The 19,656-nt window shown below is 36.1% G+C and overlaps 2 protein-coding genes across 8 annotated transcripts in view; one reads left to right on the top strand and one right to left on the bottom strand.

Moving 5' to 3' along the window:
* Positions 1–11,568, bottom strand: part of bel (ATP-dependent RNA helicase bel) — a 112,396-nt gene extending 100,828 nt beyond the window's left edge. For all 7 annotated transcript variants that reach the window (XM_068378702.1, XM_068378701.1, XM_068378698.1 and 4 more), the window contains exon 1: positions 11,411–11,568. In XM_068378702.1, the coding sequence (XP_068234803.1) occupies positions 11,411–11,455 (45 nt within the window). In that variant the 5' untranslated portion in view covers positions 11,456–11,568. The remainder of the gene's footprint in view (positions 1–11,410) is intronic.
* Positions 11,569–12,069: 501 nt separating this feature from the next.
* On the top strand, positions 12,070–19,358 carry RpL8 (ribosomal protein L8). Its single transcript, XM_068378703.1, has 5 exons — positions 12,070–12,233; positions 15,343–15,484; positions 15,621–15,762; positions 15,893–16,111; positions 19,059–19,358. The coding sequence occupies exons 1-5, from the start codon at positions 12,085–12,087 to the stop codon at positions 19,331–19,333; spliced, it is 927 nt and encodes a 308-aa protein (XP_068234804.1). The 5' UTR covers positions 12,070–12,084; the 3' UTR covers positions 19,334–19,358.
* Positions 19,359–19,656: the final 298 nt, after the last annotated feature.

Consider the following 19,656-nt stretch of genomic DNA (forward strand, 5'->3'; position numbering starts at 1 on the left):
GGTGGTGCCCAGTGCCCATTTCTTTCTCGATTTTTTCCCTTTAGCCCAGATCTCTGGCCATTCTACCGTATTTTTGTCTAGTGCAAAGTTAGTGTGGTCAGCATTTTGACACTTTGTAGTCTGCGTGCCACGTCTGGCCACAGTCTGCAAACCACTGCACCATGTCAAACAGCTATTTCCCTTGTCACTACAATTCATTGTAGATAATGGTTTCTATTACCTTACTGGCAAGTTGCTGAACTAATTAGCAGAGACTTCATTTGAAATTACTCTACAGAACCCCAATTGACTAGGACAATCGCTAGAAGATATTTTTCTAATCCAAATTGGTATTCATCAATTCAAAATTCAACTTTGAAAAGAGCATTAAGCATGGTGCGGTGATGTTCTATCTTAGGTCAACAGATGTGAGGATGGCAACATATTTCTCTATGAGCAACCCAGTTGGTCTGTTTTGTGAAGGGGATAGAAGAGGGAAGAAAGGATCATGTTGAAGAAAACTTTGGAAGAAACTAAAGAGGATGGAAGTGATGGATGTAAAAGACTAGAAAACAGATAATGAGGGATATTGATATACATGATAAAACCTTCAGAATATGGAATTAAGAGAGTTTAATGAAACGTAAACTATCAATATGCAAAGAACAGAATACAGAAAACATCCCAAAATAAACAGCCAGATATACTGGGGAAACTCATGAATCAAAACTAATTATAACAAACAGACATTAATACATAATACACATAATCAAAGGGTAGGGTGCAAACCAAATGAACAACAAAGGGACAGTAGGGAGAGTAAGCAAGGCAGGTTACAGCCCGCTCCTTATAAAGAGAAGGCATAAAAAGAAAAAAGGAGGGTAAAAAGATGACCTAATTATAATGGTTCTTCTATATCCGGAAGAACTACATTCCCTACTGCCACTGTTGCAAATTTAAGGGCCTCCAAAGATTTCAAATAGTGGCGTTTAAAGACAGTGGGTGACTTCCAACCGGTGTATTGTTTCAAGTCTTCAAAGTTCATGTGATGGAAATAATTAACTGAGGTCGCAACTGCCCGGACATCATGGGCATGTGGGACTGAATAAGGATTCGCTTGCTTAATAAAGTAAAGAATCTGCTGCCTAATCCCCTTCAGGGAAATAGTTCCTCCATGTTCTCGAACAAACAAAGGGCCAGAAGACATATTTAAAAGTTCTATTCAAGTAAGCTTTCAGAGTGATGACAGGGCACAGAGAGAGATCCTGAGAGTGGAACAATCTTCCACAGTGTCCATCTAGACTGAGGGTCCTCATTCTTCGCTAAGAAACGTTTATCTGGGGAGAGCAAGACCTCGCTAGGCGAAAGAAAGTCAATATGACCCGGCTCTCTAGACAATGCTGAGAGTTCAGATATTCTGGCTTCTGAAGCTAAACTTGCCAAAAATTTCTTCCTAAGAATCGTTATGTAGGAGCACGAGTCATTATCAGTGTCAGAAGCCAATTTAAGGGCATCGCTGAGAAACCAAAAAACCGTGTGTGGACGGGTAGCCGGTTTTAGTCTAGCACAAACCTTGGGAATAGATGAGAAATATGAATCCGTAAGATCAATATTGAACCCGACTTGAAATATTGAGAAAGTCTTACAACAAGATTTTTGGTGATCAATCTATTCTGAAGAAATGTTTTAATTCTTTCATTCTATCTTGTTTTGAGTATTGTTCTCCTGTCTGATCTTCAGCTGCTGATTCTCATCTTAATTTGTTGGACAGAAACTTACGGTCTATTAAATTTCTTATTCCTGATCTAGATAATAATCTTTGGCACCGTCGTTCAATTAGTTCATTATGCATGTTGCATAAGATTTTTCATAACTCTGACCATCCTTTACATTCAGATCTCCCTGGACAATTCTATCCTGTTCGTAATACTAGGCAGGCAGTTAATTCTAATAGCCAGGCCTTCTCCATCATGAGGCTCAATACTACACAGTATTCTAGAAGTTTTATTCCACCTATGACCAAGTTGTGGAATGATCTTCCTAATCGGGTAGTTGAATCAGTAGAACTTCAAAAGTTCAAGGTTGCAGAAAATGTTTTTATTTTGACCAAGCTGACAGACGTCTTTTTATAATTTATATATGACATAACAGTTTTGACATTAATAGTTTATACACGACATATCTATTTTGACGTTACTGGTTTTTAGAATGATTTATTGTTAATTTGTTCTCATTATTTATTTCCTTTCCTCACTGAGAAAAAAGAAAAGTAAATTAAAGAAACTGAGTAAATGAGAAAACTAAGATGCCGACAATGAAAAGGCAAATCCCTCTGCCTAACAACTGAATTTGAAGCTTTACGTAAGCAATGCTCACAGTTTACTAAAAAACCCAAAAATTCATGTATGAACTTTGTTACCTTTAATCATTAAATTCTTCTTTATATAAAAAAAACCATTGCAGTATTTGGAAAGTTCTTAGGTCCATTTAGAACAGTGGTTCTTAAACTTTTTACTACCACACCCCCTTAATGGTTGGTCCTTCCCTCCCTAGGCTCTTCAGTCAAATAGCCCACCCAGCTTTTATATTAAAGTAAGAAAACATGCTAATTCTGTACCAACAATATAGGTACACGGCATATTTATCTTAGTTTTATTTTTTTTACTACATTAATGAGACACTTGACACTGCTTCTCAACTAACATACCTCAAATGCCAGTTAGAGTACATCTAAACCCTTTTACCCCCAGGCTCTTTGGAAATTTCCAACCCTTAACCCCCAAGGGGTTATTTTTTCCCCAGCACATTTTTCAGCATATTTTCTTTAAATTGCTCTAACAGCCTTAATTTTTGTCATAGAGAGGTCAGGTTGGTCTCATTCTCTTGGAAAATGCCTGAATTTTCTTAAAAAATTATCAAAAATATGAAAAAATAAATTTTTATAGCATTTTTTTGCATGGACGTACCGGTACGTCCATGGGGGTAAAGGGATGGCTTTTGTGAAACGTACCAGTACGTCCTTTGGGGGTAAAAGGGTTAAGTGCCATCTAAATAGGCCCAGCTCTTAGATAAATGGTATACACAGTTGGGACCATTAGAGTATTTTGTTTCCATAATAAGATAACTACGGTACTGTTTTCCCATAACTCGCACTTCCCAAGAAAGTACTCACACACTTATGGGGTATGCCCCCAGTTTGAGAACCATTGGTGTAACAAGTTTATGATTAGTGATATAAAGCACACTTCTCTCCAACCACGCACTCCAAATATTTTTCAAACCTAATTCTCCATCTATTCAACCTTGCACTCCTGGTCCACCCCCATCCTACTATTCATTCTTCATAGCTTAGTCCTCATACATCCCATCCACAACAGAAAAAAATTGTCCCTTACAAAGGACATGCTACAACCAGAGGGTCAAGGCTTCAGCAACTTTGAATTGAATAATGTAAATACAGCAATAGTGTATGTTCATAATTTCTTATACAAAACCAAAACAATTGCTCACACAGATAAAGCACAAAGCACAGTATGTAAAGCTGGAATCACGCTAGGCTTTTTTTTCGTCAGAAGCTGCCCAATATGAAAAGCAGCAGCTGTTGTTGCTAGAGATATTGGCTTCCTGACTGGACGGTAAGCAACGAGTAAAACTGTGAAGATGACGGCTACTAATAGGATGTACTCTTGCTTGGCATCTTGGGTCCAACAAACCCCAAGCGATAAAAATCTTTGTTCATCCCGTAGTAGTCGTGGAATTCTTCAATTCATGTAATATTACATTTACTGTAACAATTAGAAAATTTCTTGGCGCCATGATGATATCAGCTGATGGGTTTTGTTCAACTTTTACCCATTACCTTCTCTACTTGCGATACCTTCTCTCTGGATACGGTTCATTTTCCCTTTGCCTACTCACACAACAACAAACAACAGAGGAACCTGGAACAGTGGTGATGTGTGTTTTAACATTAAAAAAATCCTCTAGAAAAAAATACTCAAGCCCAAAAGATACTAACCACGGTGCCAAAGAAAGAATCGGTGAAATGTGCAGTGGGTGTGAGTATGACAAAAAAGGAAGTGAAATGGGGAAAAGGAGAGGAAGAATATTCAAGGGAATCGGAACAAGAAGAAAGCATGGCTGGTCCAACCGACTGCAGATGGTGCAAAAAACCAGTAAGGTCGAACCAAGAAGCGATTGAATGAGACTTATGTGATGTATGGTTCCACATAGGCTGTGACCAACTAGAAATAAGCGAATATAAAAGAATCAGCGAATCCAAACATACTCATGATTTATAGATACAGGGGGGAGTTTCAAAAACTTGAAGGCCGAAAAAAAAAAACTTAGGAAACAACATGAGCTTAGGGATAATTTCATAGGGCAGTAGGGCACTGTAAGAGTTAAAAAATGAGATCAGAACCTTAGTAGATAATAATAGGAAGGGGTCAGGTAACAAGGGAAGAAGCGAGGGAGGAGATGATAGAAATAAGGGAAAAGGAGAAAAAGGAAAACAATATAGTAATTTTCAACATCAGAGAAAGTACAAAAGATGATAGTAATGAGAAATTTAAAGATGATGATAATAAATGTGAAGTTTGATTAATGTTTATTTAAGAATGAACAATGTGAAAATTGAAGAAGCGGGTAGGTTAGGCAAACCAAGGGAAGAGAGAGAGAGGGACAGGAACAAAGATAAAAACCTAGGCACCTGCTAGTTAAGTTTAAAAGCACTAGGGAAGAAAACCTAAAGAAATCAACAAAAGGGGAGTAGAGACATCTTGATAGCATCAGACCTCACTTTCAAGGAAAGGGAGCAAGAAAGGAAGTTGCTAGAGGAATTAATAGAGATAAAAGAAAATGGAGAGCAAGGGTAGTACATAAAGAGAGGAGAACTAGTAAGAAACGACAATTGTCGTCAAGAAGCAAATGCAAGCGTAACGAAGTAGAAAATACATAAATTTAGACAAAAAAAGGTAGTCAGTATATAAAAATGTGCCTGGTAAATATTCAAGCACTAACCAAACAGAAATCAATAGAAGTAGAAAACGAGATGAACATAAAATTAATTATTTTGTTTGACAGAAACTCAACAAAAAATTGATAAAATACAACTAAGTAAAGGTCTGGAAAAGATAGAAAAAACAAGCAGATTTTCAAGACAAAAAGGGTGGTGGGTTAATGTTAATCTATAAAAATAATAATATCACTTAAGTAAAGGAAATGGAAACAAAACACTGTGATATAATAATAGCAAAGTGCAAAATCTACAACTTAATTTCTGATAATACTAGTACTGTATATTTTGCAGCACAGAAAAAAAAAAATAAGAATTAAAAGCGAATGTGAAAAATTAATCCAGAAGGCAGGAAATACATCTCCTTTACTAGCATTAGGGGATTTTAACAGCCACATGGAATTTCTGGGACACTATCAAGTTGACAGAAATGGGGAGATGGTGCTCGATTGGATGAGTAACTACAACCTAACACCTAAATGGAGATGAAAGGTGTTCAGGACTATACACATTTAATAGACAAGACCAGTATAGTGTTATTGACTTTGTTCTTGCAAATAATGTTACATAAACAACTTAAATGTATGGAAATCGATGAAGATAAAACAGTATTTGACATATCAGATCATAACTTACTAACAGTAGAATTGGAAGTAAAAGCAAATTGAGAAAATAACTACAATAAAGGGAAATGGAAATAAATTACAGATTATAGCACACAAAAGATACAGACGAATGTGAAATCTACATAGAAAACTCGTTAGCAAGGATGTAAAACACATAGAACTAAACATCATAATGGCAGAAATGAAACAAGAACATTTGGCTAAAATGTATAGGAGAGTAACAAATGATGGGAAGACCAAAGAACAACCTTGGGAAATCGAGGAAATAAGGAGAATGATTAAAGAAAGAAATGAACTTTATAGAAAAAAGAAAAATGAAAAAGATATTGGGATAAAAACAAAATTATATGAAAAATACAATCATAAGAAGAAAAGTACAAATAATGGTGAAAGATAGTATAACTTTAATTGGAAAAAGAAGACCAGGGAGATAAGACGATAAAATAATAAACTATGGCAAAATATAAACAAATTAAGAATTAGCAACTAAATAAAAAGCGTGGCAATACAATTATATGGAGATAGAGCAAATAAACTATCAGATGAAGAGGCTAAAGAAGAATTAATAAAATTATGGAAAAAAAGGCTACAATACACACGAAAAAAGGATATCAGATCTGTAATGAGGAGAATGAGAGAGACTATCAGGATAATTTGAGAAAAGAAGACGTCATTACAATAGTCAATGAATGTATTATACCTGAACACCTAAGGGACCATTATGATGCTGTATTAAATGTAAAAAATAATTAAACCCATGCCTGCCGCTGAAATAAACAAAGGTAAATTAGAAAAGTGTCTAAAACGACTAAAGAAAGGTAAAGCGGCTGAGTCAGATGGACTAAAGCCAGGCTATTACAAAGCTATGATGAGAAGTGATATAAGCAAGAATACACTAAAGAACTGCTACAAAGAGGAATTAGCTAGGAAAGAAAAACCCAAAAGCTAGAAAGAATCCAGAACCAAAATGTTGAAAAAGAAAAACAAATCAACAGCAAAGGGAGACCAATAGCACTCATAAATGTATCATATAAAATATGCATGGCTTTTATCAAGGATGAAATAGAAGGACATCTAAAAAGTAACTATGCCATTGAGGATAGTCAAGCTGGATTTACATTGGGCGGAAGGAATGAGGATAATATCTTCATTTTACAGTACATGGTTGAAGAAACTCATAGTTGCCTCTTTAGATTTATAAAAAGCTTTTGACTCCATAAAAAGAGAAGCACTTATAGAAATATTAATGCAATGTAAAGTACATACTAGTATAATAAAACTCTATAGCTGGAGTATAGGAGGGAGACTACTACATTAGGCATAGGGGAATAAGTAGAACAAAAAATGGGCATAAGTAGTGGAATAAAGCAAGGCTGTACTGGCTCTACAACAATGTTCAAATTAATTACTTATCTGATTATAAAACACATAGAAAAGGAGGGTAATGGTTTTAAAAATTATATAAAGTTTGTAGTATTATTTAATGCTGATGTTGTCCAAGTGCTTGCTGAGAGTATAGAGGATGCTGAATTGAACATAAGGAAAGTGATAGATATAAGAAAGCAGTGTGGTTTAAACAGAGATAAAAGTATAATATGAAGGAGAAACCAGATAACACAGAGGGAATAAGAGTCCAGTAGTAAGACTCAAGGTAGATGACAGTGGAACATGTTCAAAACACAGAAAATTTTAAAGATTGTTGAAGCACAAAGGCTAGCAAATCTTGCATATTCAATCATAGAAAAAAGTTGCAATAAAATACTGATAGGGAAAACATATTGGAAAAGTGTAGCACTACCTTCTACAGTATATTATATGGGACAAATGTTATGAACTTGATGGAAACTGAAATAGAAAAGTAGCTATGAAAACAAGGGTAATGGATGGGAAGCTGAGGTACCTTAATAGCATTTATAAGGGAGAAAAGGACATACTAACAGCAATAGTCAATGATATGGGAGAAAAGGACATACTAACAGCAATAGTCAATGATATGGAAGAAAAAGAGGAAGTAGTGGACACATATGATGAAGTATGCTGAAGACTGTGGGATGGCGATGAGAGAAGTCAGGAGGTATACGAAAGAGGACAAATTAGAGAAGAGAGTGGGACACAAGCAAATGTTAGAGTGAAATGGAATGCAAGGAGAATTTCATTGGACTTGAATATAAAAAACTGACACCAAGGTGGAAATATAAATTGTATATTCTGTGATGTAGAAGATAATGTTAACAACTTCATGTTATACTGGCCACAGTATAGTGATATAAAAAGGAAACCAATAGAGCTCCAACAACCATACGAAGGAGTGCACAAACAGTTGGAAAATTCCTTTTCGTGAAGAAAATATTGAAAATAAGAAAACAGTCAACTACAACAAATGTGGATGAAAAGAGAAAAACTAGTGGAAAAAAAGAAACAAAACTAGAAGGCACAAAAGAGGTACCGATGCACAGGCAAAGCCTCGACCTGAACCTGCACAACGAATTGTCTGGCCTATTCTTAACACACTCTCCTCTTACACCTGACAACACTGAGATTACTAAACAATTCTTCTTACTGCACTGTCATTGCTCAGTGGCCACTTTTCTCTTTGTAAGGGTAGAAGAGAGACTTTAGCTATGGTAACCAGCTCTTCTAAGACACTCCAAAATCAAACCATTGTTCTCTAACCTTGGGTAGTGCCATAGCCTCTGCACAATAGTCTTACACTGTCTTGAGTTAGAGTTCTCTTGCGCGAGGGTACACTTGGGCACACTACTCTATCTTTTCTTTTCCTCTTGTTTTGTTCAAGTTGAGATACTACCACTAGAGAGTTGTGGGGTCCTTTGACTGGCCAGACAGTACTACATTAGATAATTCTCTCTGGTTACGGTTCTTTTCCTTTGCCTACACAGACACCGAATAGTCTGGCCTATTCTTTACAGATTCTCTTGTCCTCATACACTTGACAACACTGAGATTACCAACCTCCTTCTCCCAAAGGGTTAACTACTACACTTTAATTGTCCAGTAGTTACTTTCCTCTTGGTAAGGGTAGAAGAGACTCTAGCTATGGTAAGCAGCTCTTCTAGGAGAAGGACACTCCAAAATCAAACCATTGTTCTCTAGTCTTGGGTAGTGACATAGCCTATGTACCATGGTCTTCCACTATCTTGGTTTAGAGTTCTCTTACTTGAGGGTACACTCGGGCACACTGTTCTATTTAGTTTCTCTTCCTCTTGTTTTGTTAAAGTTTTTATAGTTTATATAGGAATTATTTATTTCAATTCTTTTATTGTTCTTAAAATATTTTATTTTTCCTTGTTTCCTTTCCTTACTGGGCTATTTTCTCTGTTGGGGCCCCTGGCCTTATAACATCCTGCTTTTCCAACTAGGGTTGTAACTTAGCATTTAATAATAATAACAATAATAATAATAATAGGAGTTATTCATTTTCCTCTTGTTGCTCTTCTTAAAATATTTCATTTTTCTTGGTTTCCTCTCCTGACCTATTTTCCCTGCCGAAGCCCATATGCTTATAGCATCCCACTTTTCCAATTAGGGTTGTAGCTTGGCAAGTAATAATATCGTAGTGTGACGCCACAATACTTTCGCTTGCTATCATCAGCTGAAGGTTGGCGAAAACCTCTGACAAGAAACGACTAGTGCGATTCCATCATTATTTGCCAAAACAGAGGAACAAGGAAATAACTTCCGAGCAAAGCAAGGGCTAATTGAACTTGAATGATTAATTAGATACCGAGTCATCCAAATTAATAGCCCACGTGGCTAATATGAATACGGTAACGTACCGCTTGCCGAAACGAGGAGAAAGGAGATAATAGGGTGGAACAAAGACCAATAAGTGATTAAAGTTAAAAATCGGCGGATCAAGAAATATAAATATGGTTGTGTGGTTCATGAAGGACACTAGTATGAATAACTTTCTCAAAGCAATGGTAAATTTCCATTTTCTATAGAAACAGGTAGTTTTAGTTTGCTGTACAACTACTATATATTCACAAATATTTTTAGCAATTGAATACATCCCTAGTATAAACTATATTCGGAGGTCAAGAATATACTTTCGTAGAAATTCCCTATTCAATCATTTTCTTTTGACCTCAACACAAGCAGCTCCTGAGAACGGCCCATCAAATTCCCAACCACCTGTTTTTCCCCGCTAAACCTTTCCTTTCCCACTTCTGTACTAGTACAAGTGGCCATTATATCAAATCACAAATGTTTACACTGTCCTGTGACTTTCTCTTGGCCGATCTCCGCACCTTTGAATACCATCATTATTATTACTAGCAAGGCTACAAACTTAATTGGAGAAGCAAGAAGCAATACACCCTTGATTCGCATGGGGAGAAGTTCATATTAAGATCATCCCACGCTAGTGGCCATTTCTCGTTTTGGAGGAAATAACTATTACTGATGTTTCATGGTAATGGCTTATAAGTTAATTGTCAGAACTATGCATTTCTCAAGTTTAATGGACAGGTTATACTTGGACATAAATTTGAAATACAGGGCTTTAGGAATGACGCTACTTGTGAAGCAAACAAAGGGTTAGGACAGCCTTCGGTCAAGATAAAGAATAAAACAAAGAAAAAACACAGGTGGTTTTGTTTGGAGTAGTCGTTCACAGAAGTCTTCATCATTATATTACAAATACCTCATTATCTAATTGAGCTAATTATTGATTGGTTTTGGCTCTCCCGTATATTCGCTTCGCTTGCGATTATACATAATCTTGATGCTCAAATGTTCTGGCAAGCGGTCTATGTTTTGCTAAAGGCATTAGCCTGTGAGCTAGTATTTTGGTTATTATCAATTATTCCCATAACCCTTAATTTGCTAAGAAGATTCATGTAACTCTTTCATATCAATCATCTCTAAAATATATAAGTAAATAAAAAAATATATATCTGAATTTGGTGGAAACTATTATAAAAAAAATATATATCTGAATTTGGTGGAAACTATTATAATACCTGGAAAACACTAATTTTCAATGGGGACGTCAACCTAGTCCGCCGAATGTAAGTTAACAGTCCATATACAGGTAGACTTCCAAATGCCTTAAAAGTAACATTTACTTAAAAAAAAAAATATCAAAAACCAAGCAATTAACCTACCCTAGGGTTATCTTATAGAGCACTAATGTAATAGGAATTAAAGGACTGAAGAATGAGACTACGTTTGTAGGGTTACTACGTGTAGATTAAAATGGAAGTATTTATATAGATACGTCTTAGAACCAAATTAGCCACAGATTTGTTGGATAGGCGCGCAAATGCAATCAGCCAGAACACTAGGACTAATATGCTTTATCCTTGACATACCGGTATTGTTAGGACAAGATATGCTATAATTCACGATAGAAACTTGGGGGCTAGACTAATCCTCCTTATTATTGCCCAAAAACGTCCGAAAATTTCCCGTAAATTCTAAATGATCCATAGAAATTTAAGATACCAACTCGGCTAATTAGCCAAACTTGAGCCACCCCCACATTTCATTACTATTTCCGTTTTTACTTCCACTTACTTCCCCATCAAATTACCTCAAAATATGAAGCAAATGAAGGAATTCCTACGGGTTATTTAACACAGCGAAACATTTTCGACCAAATTCCATAAAGAGAGGTCTCGAAAATTGATTAGATTGTCAGCTGCCAGCAGCAGCCATACACTCCAAGAGCGGTGTACCGCTTCCGTGGTACAGCTGACAACGATCATATTAATTTCTGCTTAAATACAATAAAATAAAGAATCAACGGTTCCAAAAAGATGCTCACCTGCTGCTCTAGACCTACTCCATTGTGGGCGGGTACATTACTCATAGTACAAATAAAAATTAACTTTAGGATTAAAAGTTTTAAGGGAAAAGACTCGTCTGTCTGAACCGGAGCACAAAGCCAATTCTCTGTGGCTGTGTGACGTCATGACCCTCTATCATAGTCATCATCTGCCTGTGCGGTCTTTTTTGTTACTTTCTCATAATTTTATATTTTCTAAGAAAATTTATAGCTTTCATATATGCCTAAAAATGTTCTGTTTAAATAGATAAGTAAAAATACTTATTAACCAAACCTATATGAAAATATATAATAAAGCTCGTGCATATCTTACATTCCCTTTTAACAGATTCTTTCCAGAATTTACTCCCAAAAGTAAAAAGATTTATTACGATGTATATTTCATATATTTAGATTATATTTTTTTCTACAATATATTGGTATTCTTGTAAATAACATTATTTTACGCAATACGTTAAGCATTTGTTCTTTATTTTGGTTGAAATCTATATAGCTTTCTCATAATAACCTGTGACTATTGTGTTCGATTCCTATTACACACATTTATTATACGCAAACAATGTTTATTATTTGGTGAAAAATATAAAAATTACTATTTATTTGGGAAATATATATTATATTATCTAATATCTTAGCACATATTAGAAATTTAAATGACTATATTAGGAAGTAGAATCAACCTTATTGTCAAAATAGTCACCCGAACAGAGAAAGTAGACGTAAAACCTGTATACATTTCTCTTCTCATAGAGGGCACCACTCTCTGTTGCTCTTTCCTTCACCGATCACTGCTGTGCTCAAGGTTTGTCTTGTTTGCCAACAATATATTCTATCTATAATCATCTGAGTGAGTGAAGATTTTTCTCTATCAGTGTCACGTCGAATTCATACATTGTTTTATTAGCCGTGCACTCATATGTGTCAGAAGTCATTTGATTATTGATATTTAGATATAAAATCACCAGATCCGTAGACATTTCCAGTTAGGATTTCATGCCTTACTGTCAACATTAATAAACAGTACAAGAAATCCCGCAAATCCTCAAAGTGTCCTGTTTCATTAAGATATAAGGCAGTGAAATTCAGTTCTCAATATTGTCGCCAACGATATTGATACATTTATGCTTATTACTCTAGGTAGGAGAAAACTTACCGGTCCGCTATCAACGATTCCTACCGTCCTTGCACATGTTAAATAACTAAGGTCGAGTAACATTTGCAGATGAACTAGAAAACAAATTAAGTCTTGACCCCAGGTGTAACAAGTTAACCCCAAAATAGCCCTTTAAGATTCAAGGTGTTTCAACCCGTCATCAAAACAAGTATTCCAGTTATCAATCTTTGTATAGACCTATAATCGTAAAAACATCCTGACCTAACCCAACTATAAGAATGATAGCCTCATACTAACTGTCATAATGAAAGTGTACACTACAATTGTTGAGTATACAATTTGGTTTCATTGTCCAATGTGCCTTCCTCCTTTTTAATGTTCTGGCCTTAACTATAGTAGACCCTTCGTCAAAGTAATGCTACTTTAAAGGAAGCGCATTGAACTGGTATTCACTGACAAGGGAAGGGCCAAGTTGTAAACTTTGGAACAGAATACGACCACATTGATCTGTAAGAAAAATGGGTAAAATTAGGTTCAATCAAACTTGAATATCTTATATATATATAGATATAATCTAGCCTGGGGTTGTGTATGATGGCAGCCTGTGCTGACGGCAGTGTAAGGGGGTTGCAGGGTTGGTGTCCAAACATTTTTTTGAAGGGAAGACTGCCAATATTCAGACTTCCTTAATTTATGTAATGGGTTCCCCCTTGGGAAATAATAATTTTTTATGTGGGAAAGTATTGAAAATTGGTAAACTTAGAAAAGCTCCTTAACTTGTGTACACCAATTATATACAAGAGTTATGTATATCAGCGGTCAGTTCCTCCTCCGACCATAAAATATGGACACCAACTAAACCCTCCTGCAATCTAACTTGCAAACCATGACCCCTCCTACTCAAGGGAGGGGCTAATGCTCTCCTGCGGCCCCCCCTTACATTGCTGTATTCTTAGCCGTTTTCATGCATACGCACCCTACAAGCCGTGTCCTTATCTGCGGGGTGTATATTTGACGGCTAACTTTGAATATGGCAGTGTAAGGGGGTTTGCAGGGGTCGTCAGACCCCCTGTTTGGTAAGGGGGGAAAGTTTAGGTTAGTTGATGTCCATTTTTAATCCACAAGTGAGAAACTGACCGCTGATATATGAAGGCTCCCATACTTGCCTTAGGGGAGGAGTGCTAACATATGCTTAGTCATCATCATACATAGAGGTGGCCGCTATCACACACCTGTAAAGTTGAATAATAAAAAAAACACGAAGACGACACTGGAGGCTGTATGCTAGAGTTACAGACGCATTGAAAACTTTATTTTCCATCCTATTGTCTAGTGAGTTTTGTGGTAATTAAATTTTTACCTCCCAGACAGCTAGCAACGTTTCCTATCATACCTGCATGTTGATTATCTGGTCTAAGGGTGCGTAACTTTTTCCGATAACTAGAAACTAACGAAGTCCTAACCAGATTAGACAGGTAATATCGAAATAGGGTTAGCGTGTGTTGCAATCTAATGTTCATATTGTAACTGGTCACTAAAACAATAGATGTCCAAATTTGGTTGAAACTAGTGTCAAACATTTGTCATTGTTTCTCTCAAAATATTTGTTGACGTGTAGATTGTTGGGTCACCAGATGTGCTCCTCATAGGAAATGAGAACTTTCCGTGTTCGTCATCACCCGTACTAATAAGTTTATTTATGAATGTTGGTCATAGAGCTAAAACTAATTGTTCACTTAATTGCGTTAATTTACTGTGGGTCCGTTACCTTGCAAATTAATAATCTCGTTCCACCGTTATGGCAAGAGGTAAATGTTGCACTGTGTACTAAAATTAATTTGAAGGAATTTTGCATCCTTAAATTTGGTGACTCAACTACCTACAGCATTCAATTTGGGGCCTTTTTTATGCTGGTTTCATCTGCTTTGGAAGTTCCACTGGAATATTTTTTTTATGGGGTACACTAATTGGTAACACTTCTTTTGGGCTCGCTTATATCTTAGGATAATTTTTGTCTACTCGTCTGGTCCAAATTTGCAAGAAAATTTGCTGCAGTTCAGGACCTTTGTGTGTGTGACCTCTCATATTTACGAAATTAGAAGTCCATGTAGTGACGCCTCATTTTTTTTTTTTTTTGTCAAAACTGTTTTTTTCTCGTAGCCCAAAGAAATGAGGCAACACTGGGAACAATAGCCCTTTCCATGCCATATTGCTTGTTTACAAATTTTCTTGTTAAATTATCTGGTTGTGCTGTGCGAAAAAGGCTTTCGGTAATGTCTTTTTTTATTGCTCATCTCTCTAAACCATACTTTAAAGCCTATGAATGGAGTAAAATATTAATAAGTGAAGGATTTCTGGCTTTCTTAAATTCAAGTAATTTTAAAGATATTTGAATGTATTTGAAATTAAGTCCCGGCTAGATATTTGGGTGTAGACTTTCTCTGTTTACCTAATTTCATTTAGGTGAAGGGTAAAAATATGCCATGTAATCGTAATTCACACAATACCAGATAATTGTTTTAAATATTTCCCATAGTATATTTTGTACTATGCTCACCACCTGTTGAATTTTGATTGTCAAGTCTTTCCACCAAAATACCACTTGAAGGATGCACATATAATGTAAACCCTATTTCTGCACTTACCAGTCAGTCCTTTGATATTGCTTTTCCCCATTTAGCTTGAAGAAAATCCCAAAAGAAGTCCATATTAGACAATATTAATAGATACAATCTCATTATTTGGTAAAACTGATTTTGCTTTAGTTGTCTGGACTAATGTATTGATTTAATTACAGCACGATGGGTCGAGTAATTCGTTCTCAAAGAAAGGGTGCGGGATCCGTTTTCAGGTCCCACACCCACCACCGCAAGGGCAAGCCAGCACTTCGTGCAATTGACTATGCCGAACGTCACGGATACATCCGTGGCATTGTGAAGGTACAGTATAAAATTTACCCGTCACAATTTATATAGAATCATGGGTTGTTTTAGTGATATTCTCTTCCAAAATATTTACTTTGCATCTAGCCACAATGCTGTTGGTTAAAAATTAATTTCCTTATTTTTTTTTCAGACCATGATCCACGATCCTGGTCGCGGTGCACCTATTGCGGAAGTTCATTTCCGTGACCCGTACCGTTATAAAACCAGAAAGGAATTGTTCATCGCTGCAGAAGGAACATACACAGGCCAGTTCATCTACTGTGGCAAGAAAGGTATACATGTGCATTAACAGGAGATGCTTGTAAGACAGATAAGGATTTTGAGAAAATTGCTTATTGAAACCTCATTTGGGGTAGTTTGGCCTTTGGTGCGTAGAAGATATGACCTTTTTTCTTTTTTCAGCTAACTTGGATGTTGGAAATGTACTGCCTATTGGAACCCTTCCTGAAGGTACTATTGTATGCAATTTGGAAGAAAAGACTGGTGACCGTGGCCGTCTTGCTCGTGGCTCTGGAAACTATGCACAGATTATTGCCCATAATCCAGACACCAGGAGAACCCGTGTAAAGCTCCCGTCTGGTGCAAAGAAAGTTCTTCCATCAGCTAACCGTGCTATGATAGGTAAGGTTTACCTAAATTTATTTCACTTTGCCCGTGTACAGCATTCATATTTGGATGTGGCATAGATTCAATCCTTTAATAATTTTTGTCTTTGTGTAAGAGATTGTTTTACCATTAGGAAGTCTACAAATCATTGACTGCTTGGTTTTCCTGACAGGCTTTATTCCACAATTTTGTATGCTTGTCACTCGACGTACCTTGCTGTCCCAGCTATAATGCCTTAGTAAACTATTAGTTCTTAAGCCTTAGTTCTTTTTATGGTGTTTGAATGTCTGTTAAGTCTAGATATGACTGGTTTAGTTAGATTAAACCATTATAATATCTTGGGCAATTTTTCAAGGCCTAAGTCTTTAATGAGTATCTTTAATGTACTTGTATATTTTTTTATTTCCTTGAAACAGGCTAATGAAATGCTTGGGAATAGTTATGATGTCAGATATTTTGTTAGTATTTAAAGTTATCATTTTCTATTGCAATCCTTGATTAAGGGTACTGAAGTTTGGGTTGATAGTGGCTTAAAAAAAAAAATTTTTATGCATTTTTTTTTTTTTGCTAATTCATTAACATTACATTAGATCCTTCAGAATGTCAGGGTGTTTTTTGCGTATAGATATTGATGGCAGCCTTGATGTTGGTTTTCCCATAGTTGACCCTTACAGGAGAATATAATCCTAATTTGGTTTTGATTTGCATCATAGTTTTTGCACTTGCAAGATGCCAAAGACAAGTAAGATTCTTCCTGTCATCAGGGTGTAAGGTTTTCATAAAGCTGATTCCTCGCGAAACTGCTCTAGCACCCCTATACAGTATGTGCAGGTGTAAATGTATTTTTGTGCCAAAGATAAAAATTTTATCAAACATGCTGATTATAATCAGAGTAAAGTAGGCGTTGCATTTTCTATACTACTTTATATAGAAACTAGGGCATGAGGGGTGAATGGTCGTGTTACGTGGTCACTTATATGAAATTGCTGTAAGAGGTATTAATTGAATGTCCAAAGAATGTCAGTGACTTCTTTACCCCAGCGCAATTATTTTTTTTTTTTTTTTTTATGTAATCTAAAGTGAATAGCCAACATATTTTTACTTGATGTTTACATAATCTTAAGGGGCCAGCCACTTTGCTTCGTTCATAGTTTCCAATTTTAGAGGTTTTCTTCATACTAAAGTTATAAGACCTTCAGAAATATGCTTTTTTATTATGAAAAATTTCTGATCAGTTGTAATGTTAGCTACAAAAAATTGTCAATATATTTTAAGTTTTGTGTAACATTCAAATATTTCATAGCAATTTACCTATTCAGAAAAATTTTCTTTTTGAAGGATATATTTTTAGAATAGGATTTTATATTAATAAATTTAAGATGGCCGTGTTTGTCATTAGTGTCCAGGATTTTACGGTAATAGTTTTCCTCACCTAAGAATTAATGACATCAAAATTGACTAGCTGTTGTAATTCTAACAGTTTTGTGAATTCAGTCACTTGCGTTTCTGAATCTTTAATTCTCTTTTGGTGAATAGTCTTATGTTCTGTTCATTATGTTGCACCCATCAAAGTTAACTTCTCTTTCTTCTTCTTCAACTTAAGCTTTTCCCGCTATGCAGGGTCACTATTTCTAGACAGTCGTTTCCAAGTTCTTCAGTCTCCGATGTCCTCCAATGTTTGATCTTTCTCCTCCATATGTGCTGTTACACACTCCATCCACCTTCTCTTTGGTCTCCTCCTCCTACTTAGAACATCCACGTCCAACATACTCCTGGTCTCTCCTCATTACGTGCCCCAATCCGTGGAGTCTTTTCTTGAATTTTCTTTGTAACCTTTGTTGTTCCCCTTACCAAGTCATTCCTAACCTTATCCTGTTTCGTATTCCTAGCCATTCATCTTAGCATTCTCATCTCTCAACATCCATTTTCTTTTCAAAGATCTTTTTCATGGACCAAGTCTCTGCACCATATGTTATGGCAGGTCTCACTATAGTTTTATGTACCTTTCCCTTCAAGTTATTCCTTCGATCACACAACACTCCAGGCACTTTTCCAATTGTTCCATCTAGCTTGAATTCTACTGTTCACTTCCTTTTGGAGTTCTGCTGTTCTCTCCACCTATAAACCTAGACTCCTAGAGACTTACATTTTTCTGCCCTCTAGACAATTGACACAGCAAGTGTATTTCATTCAGTTGGTTCTGTGGGTTGCAACACACACTTGTTTTTGTTCTACTGATCTTTAGTCCTCTGTTCTCGTATTTATCTCTCCCGCTTCCCCTCCAATCCTTCTCTGGTTTCATCACACACAACTATATCTGCGAACAGCATGATCCATGGTTCTTTCTACCTCATGCTAAATAAAGCTCTTCTGTAAACAGTGTATTTATTGGGTTTTTTCTAGAGATCATAATGTACTGAATGACACTTCACAAGAGTATGCAAATGACCTGGTTACTCTTTAAGCCATCACCTGAAGGGATCATTTATTGGTTTGATTAGATGTGTGGGCTGTCAGGTATAGGATGAAAAACTTTATTACGGGTATACTAAAATTCCCATGCAAATGATACGGCAAACTAATGATTGCAGATATTTAGGACAGTGAAATAATGAAAATAGAACTACATCTCCAGTATTTATCAGGGTAGTTGAATGAAACTTTTGAGGTATAAATTGTTTTCCTCCATATACACCAACTGAATAAGTTTCAATATCTTGAAAAAAAATGTTAGCTTGTCCCCATAATTAGTTAGCTAAATTTTGAGTCTCTCTATCTTTCTCTCTCTCAGCCAAAAAGATCCATCAGTAAACTACAAGAATAAAAATAAACAATCAAAATGAAATATTTCAAGAACAGTAACTTTATATTAGATCCTTCACAGAATGTTATTGTATGGAGTTTAATTTTTTTTTTTTTTTTTTTACTTCATAGCATTTATGTGATATTTTGTTGCTTATAGGTATTGTTGCTGGTGGAGGTCGTATTGACAAGCCCATTTTGAAAGCTGGACGTGCTTACCACAAGTACAGAGTGAAGAGGAACAGCTGGCCTAAAGTAAGAGGTGTAGCGATGAACCCTGTGGAGCATCCCCATGGTGGTGGTAACCATCAACATATTGGTAAAGCTTCCACAGTATCCAGAGGCAAGAGTGCTGGTCGTAAAGTTGGTCTCATTGCTGCCAGGAGGACTGGTCTTGTACGTGGTACAAAGAAAGATCCTAGGCAAAATAATTAAAATTTTAAATAAACTGTGAAGAAAGTATTTTGTTTATCATCCTTTCATTGGTATAATGTAATTGTATGCATTCTTTTTGCCTCTGGCACACTTCGGCAGGTTGACATTCAACTTGGTGGCTTTTTGTTATGGACAGGATAGAACTCTCCAGGAAGATCTGAATGAAAAGCTGGTTAGAATTAATAAAAAGCTAATGCAACATACATAATGAATGAACTTGAGAAGGTTTGCTTATATCTTGCTGCTCCAAAGTAACAACCACTCTCCGTATACATCACTAGAGGAGTCCAACTACAAGTTGCCTTCTGCAAAGTAAGAGCAGC

Source organism: Palaemon carinicauda, chromosome 8, assembly GCF_036898095.1.
Source record: "Palaemon carinicauda isolate YSFRI2023 chromosome 8, ASM3689809v2, whole genome shotgun sequence".
Taxonomy (NCBI): Eukaryota; Metazoa; Arthropoda; class Malacostraca; order Decapoda; family Palaemonidae; genus Palaemon; species Palaemon carinicauda.

Bases quoted from the DNA above. Each gene is read 5' to 3' on its own strand.
- RpL8 (XM_068378703.1), top strand. From the start codon at position 12,085: ATGACTATATTAGGAAGTAGAATCAACCTTATTGTCAAAATAGTCACC. The intron at 12,234-15,342 runs GTTTGTCTTGTT...ATTTAATTACAG, and splicing joins CGATCACTGCTGTGCTCAAG to CACGATGGGTCGAGTAATTC. The intron at 16,112-19,058 runs GTAAGGTTTACC...TGTTGCTTATAG, and splicing joins AGCTAACCGTGCTATGATAG to GTATTGTTGCTGGTGGAGGT.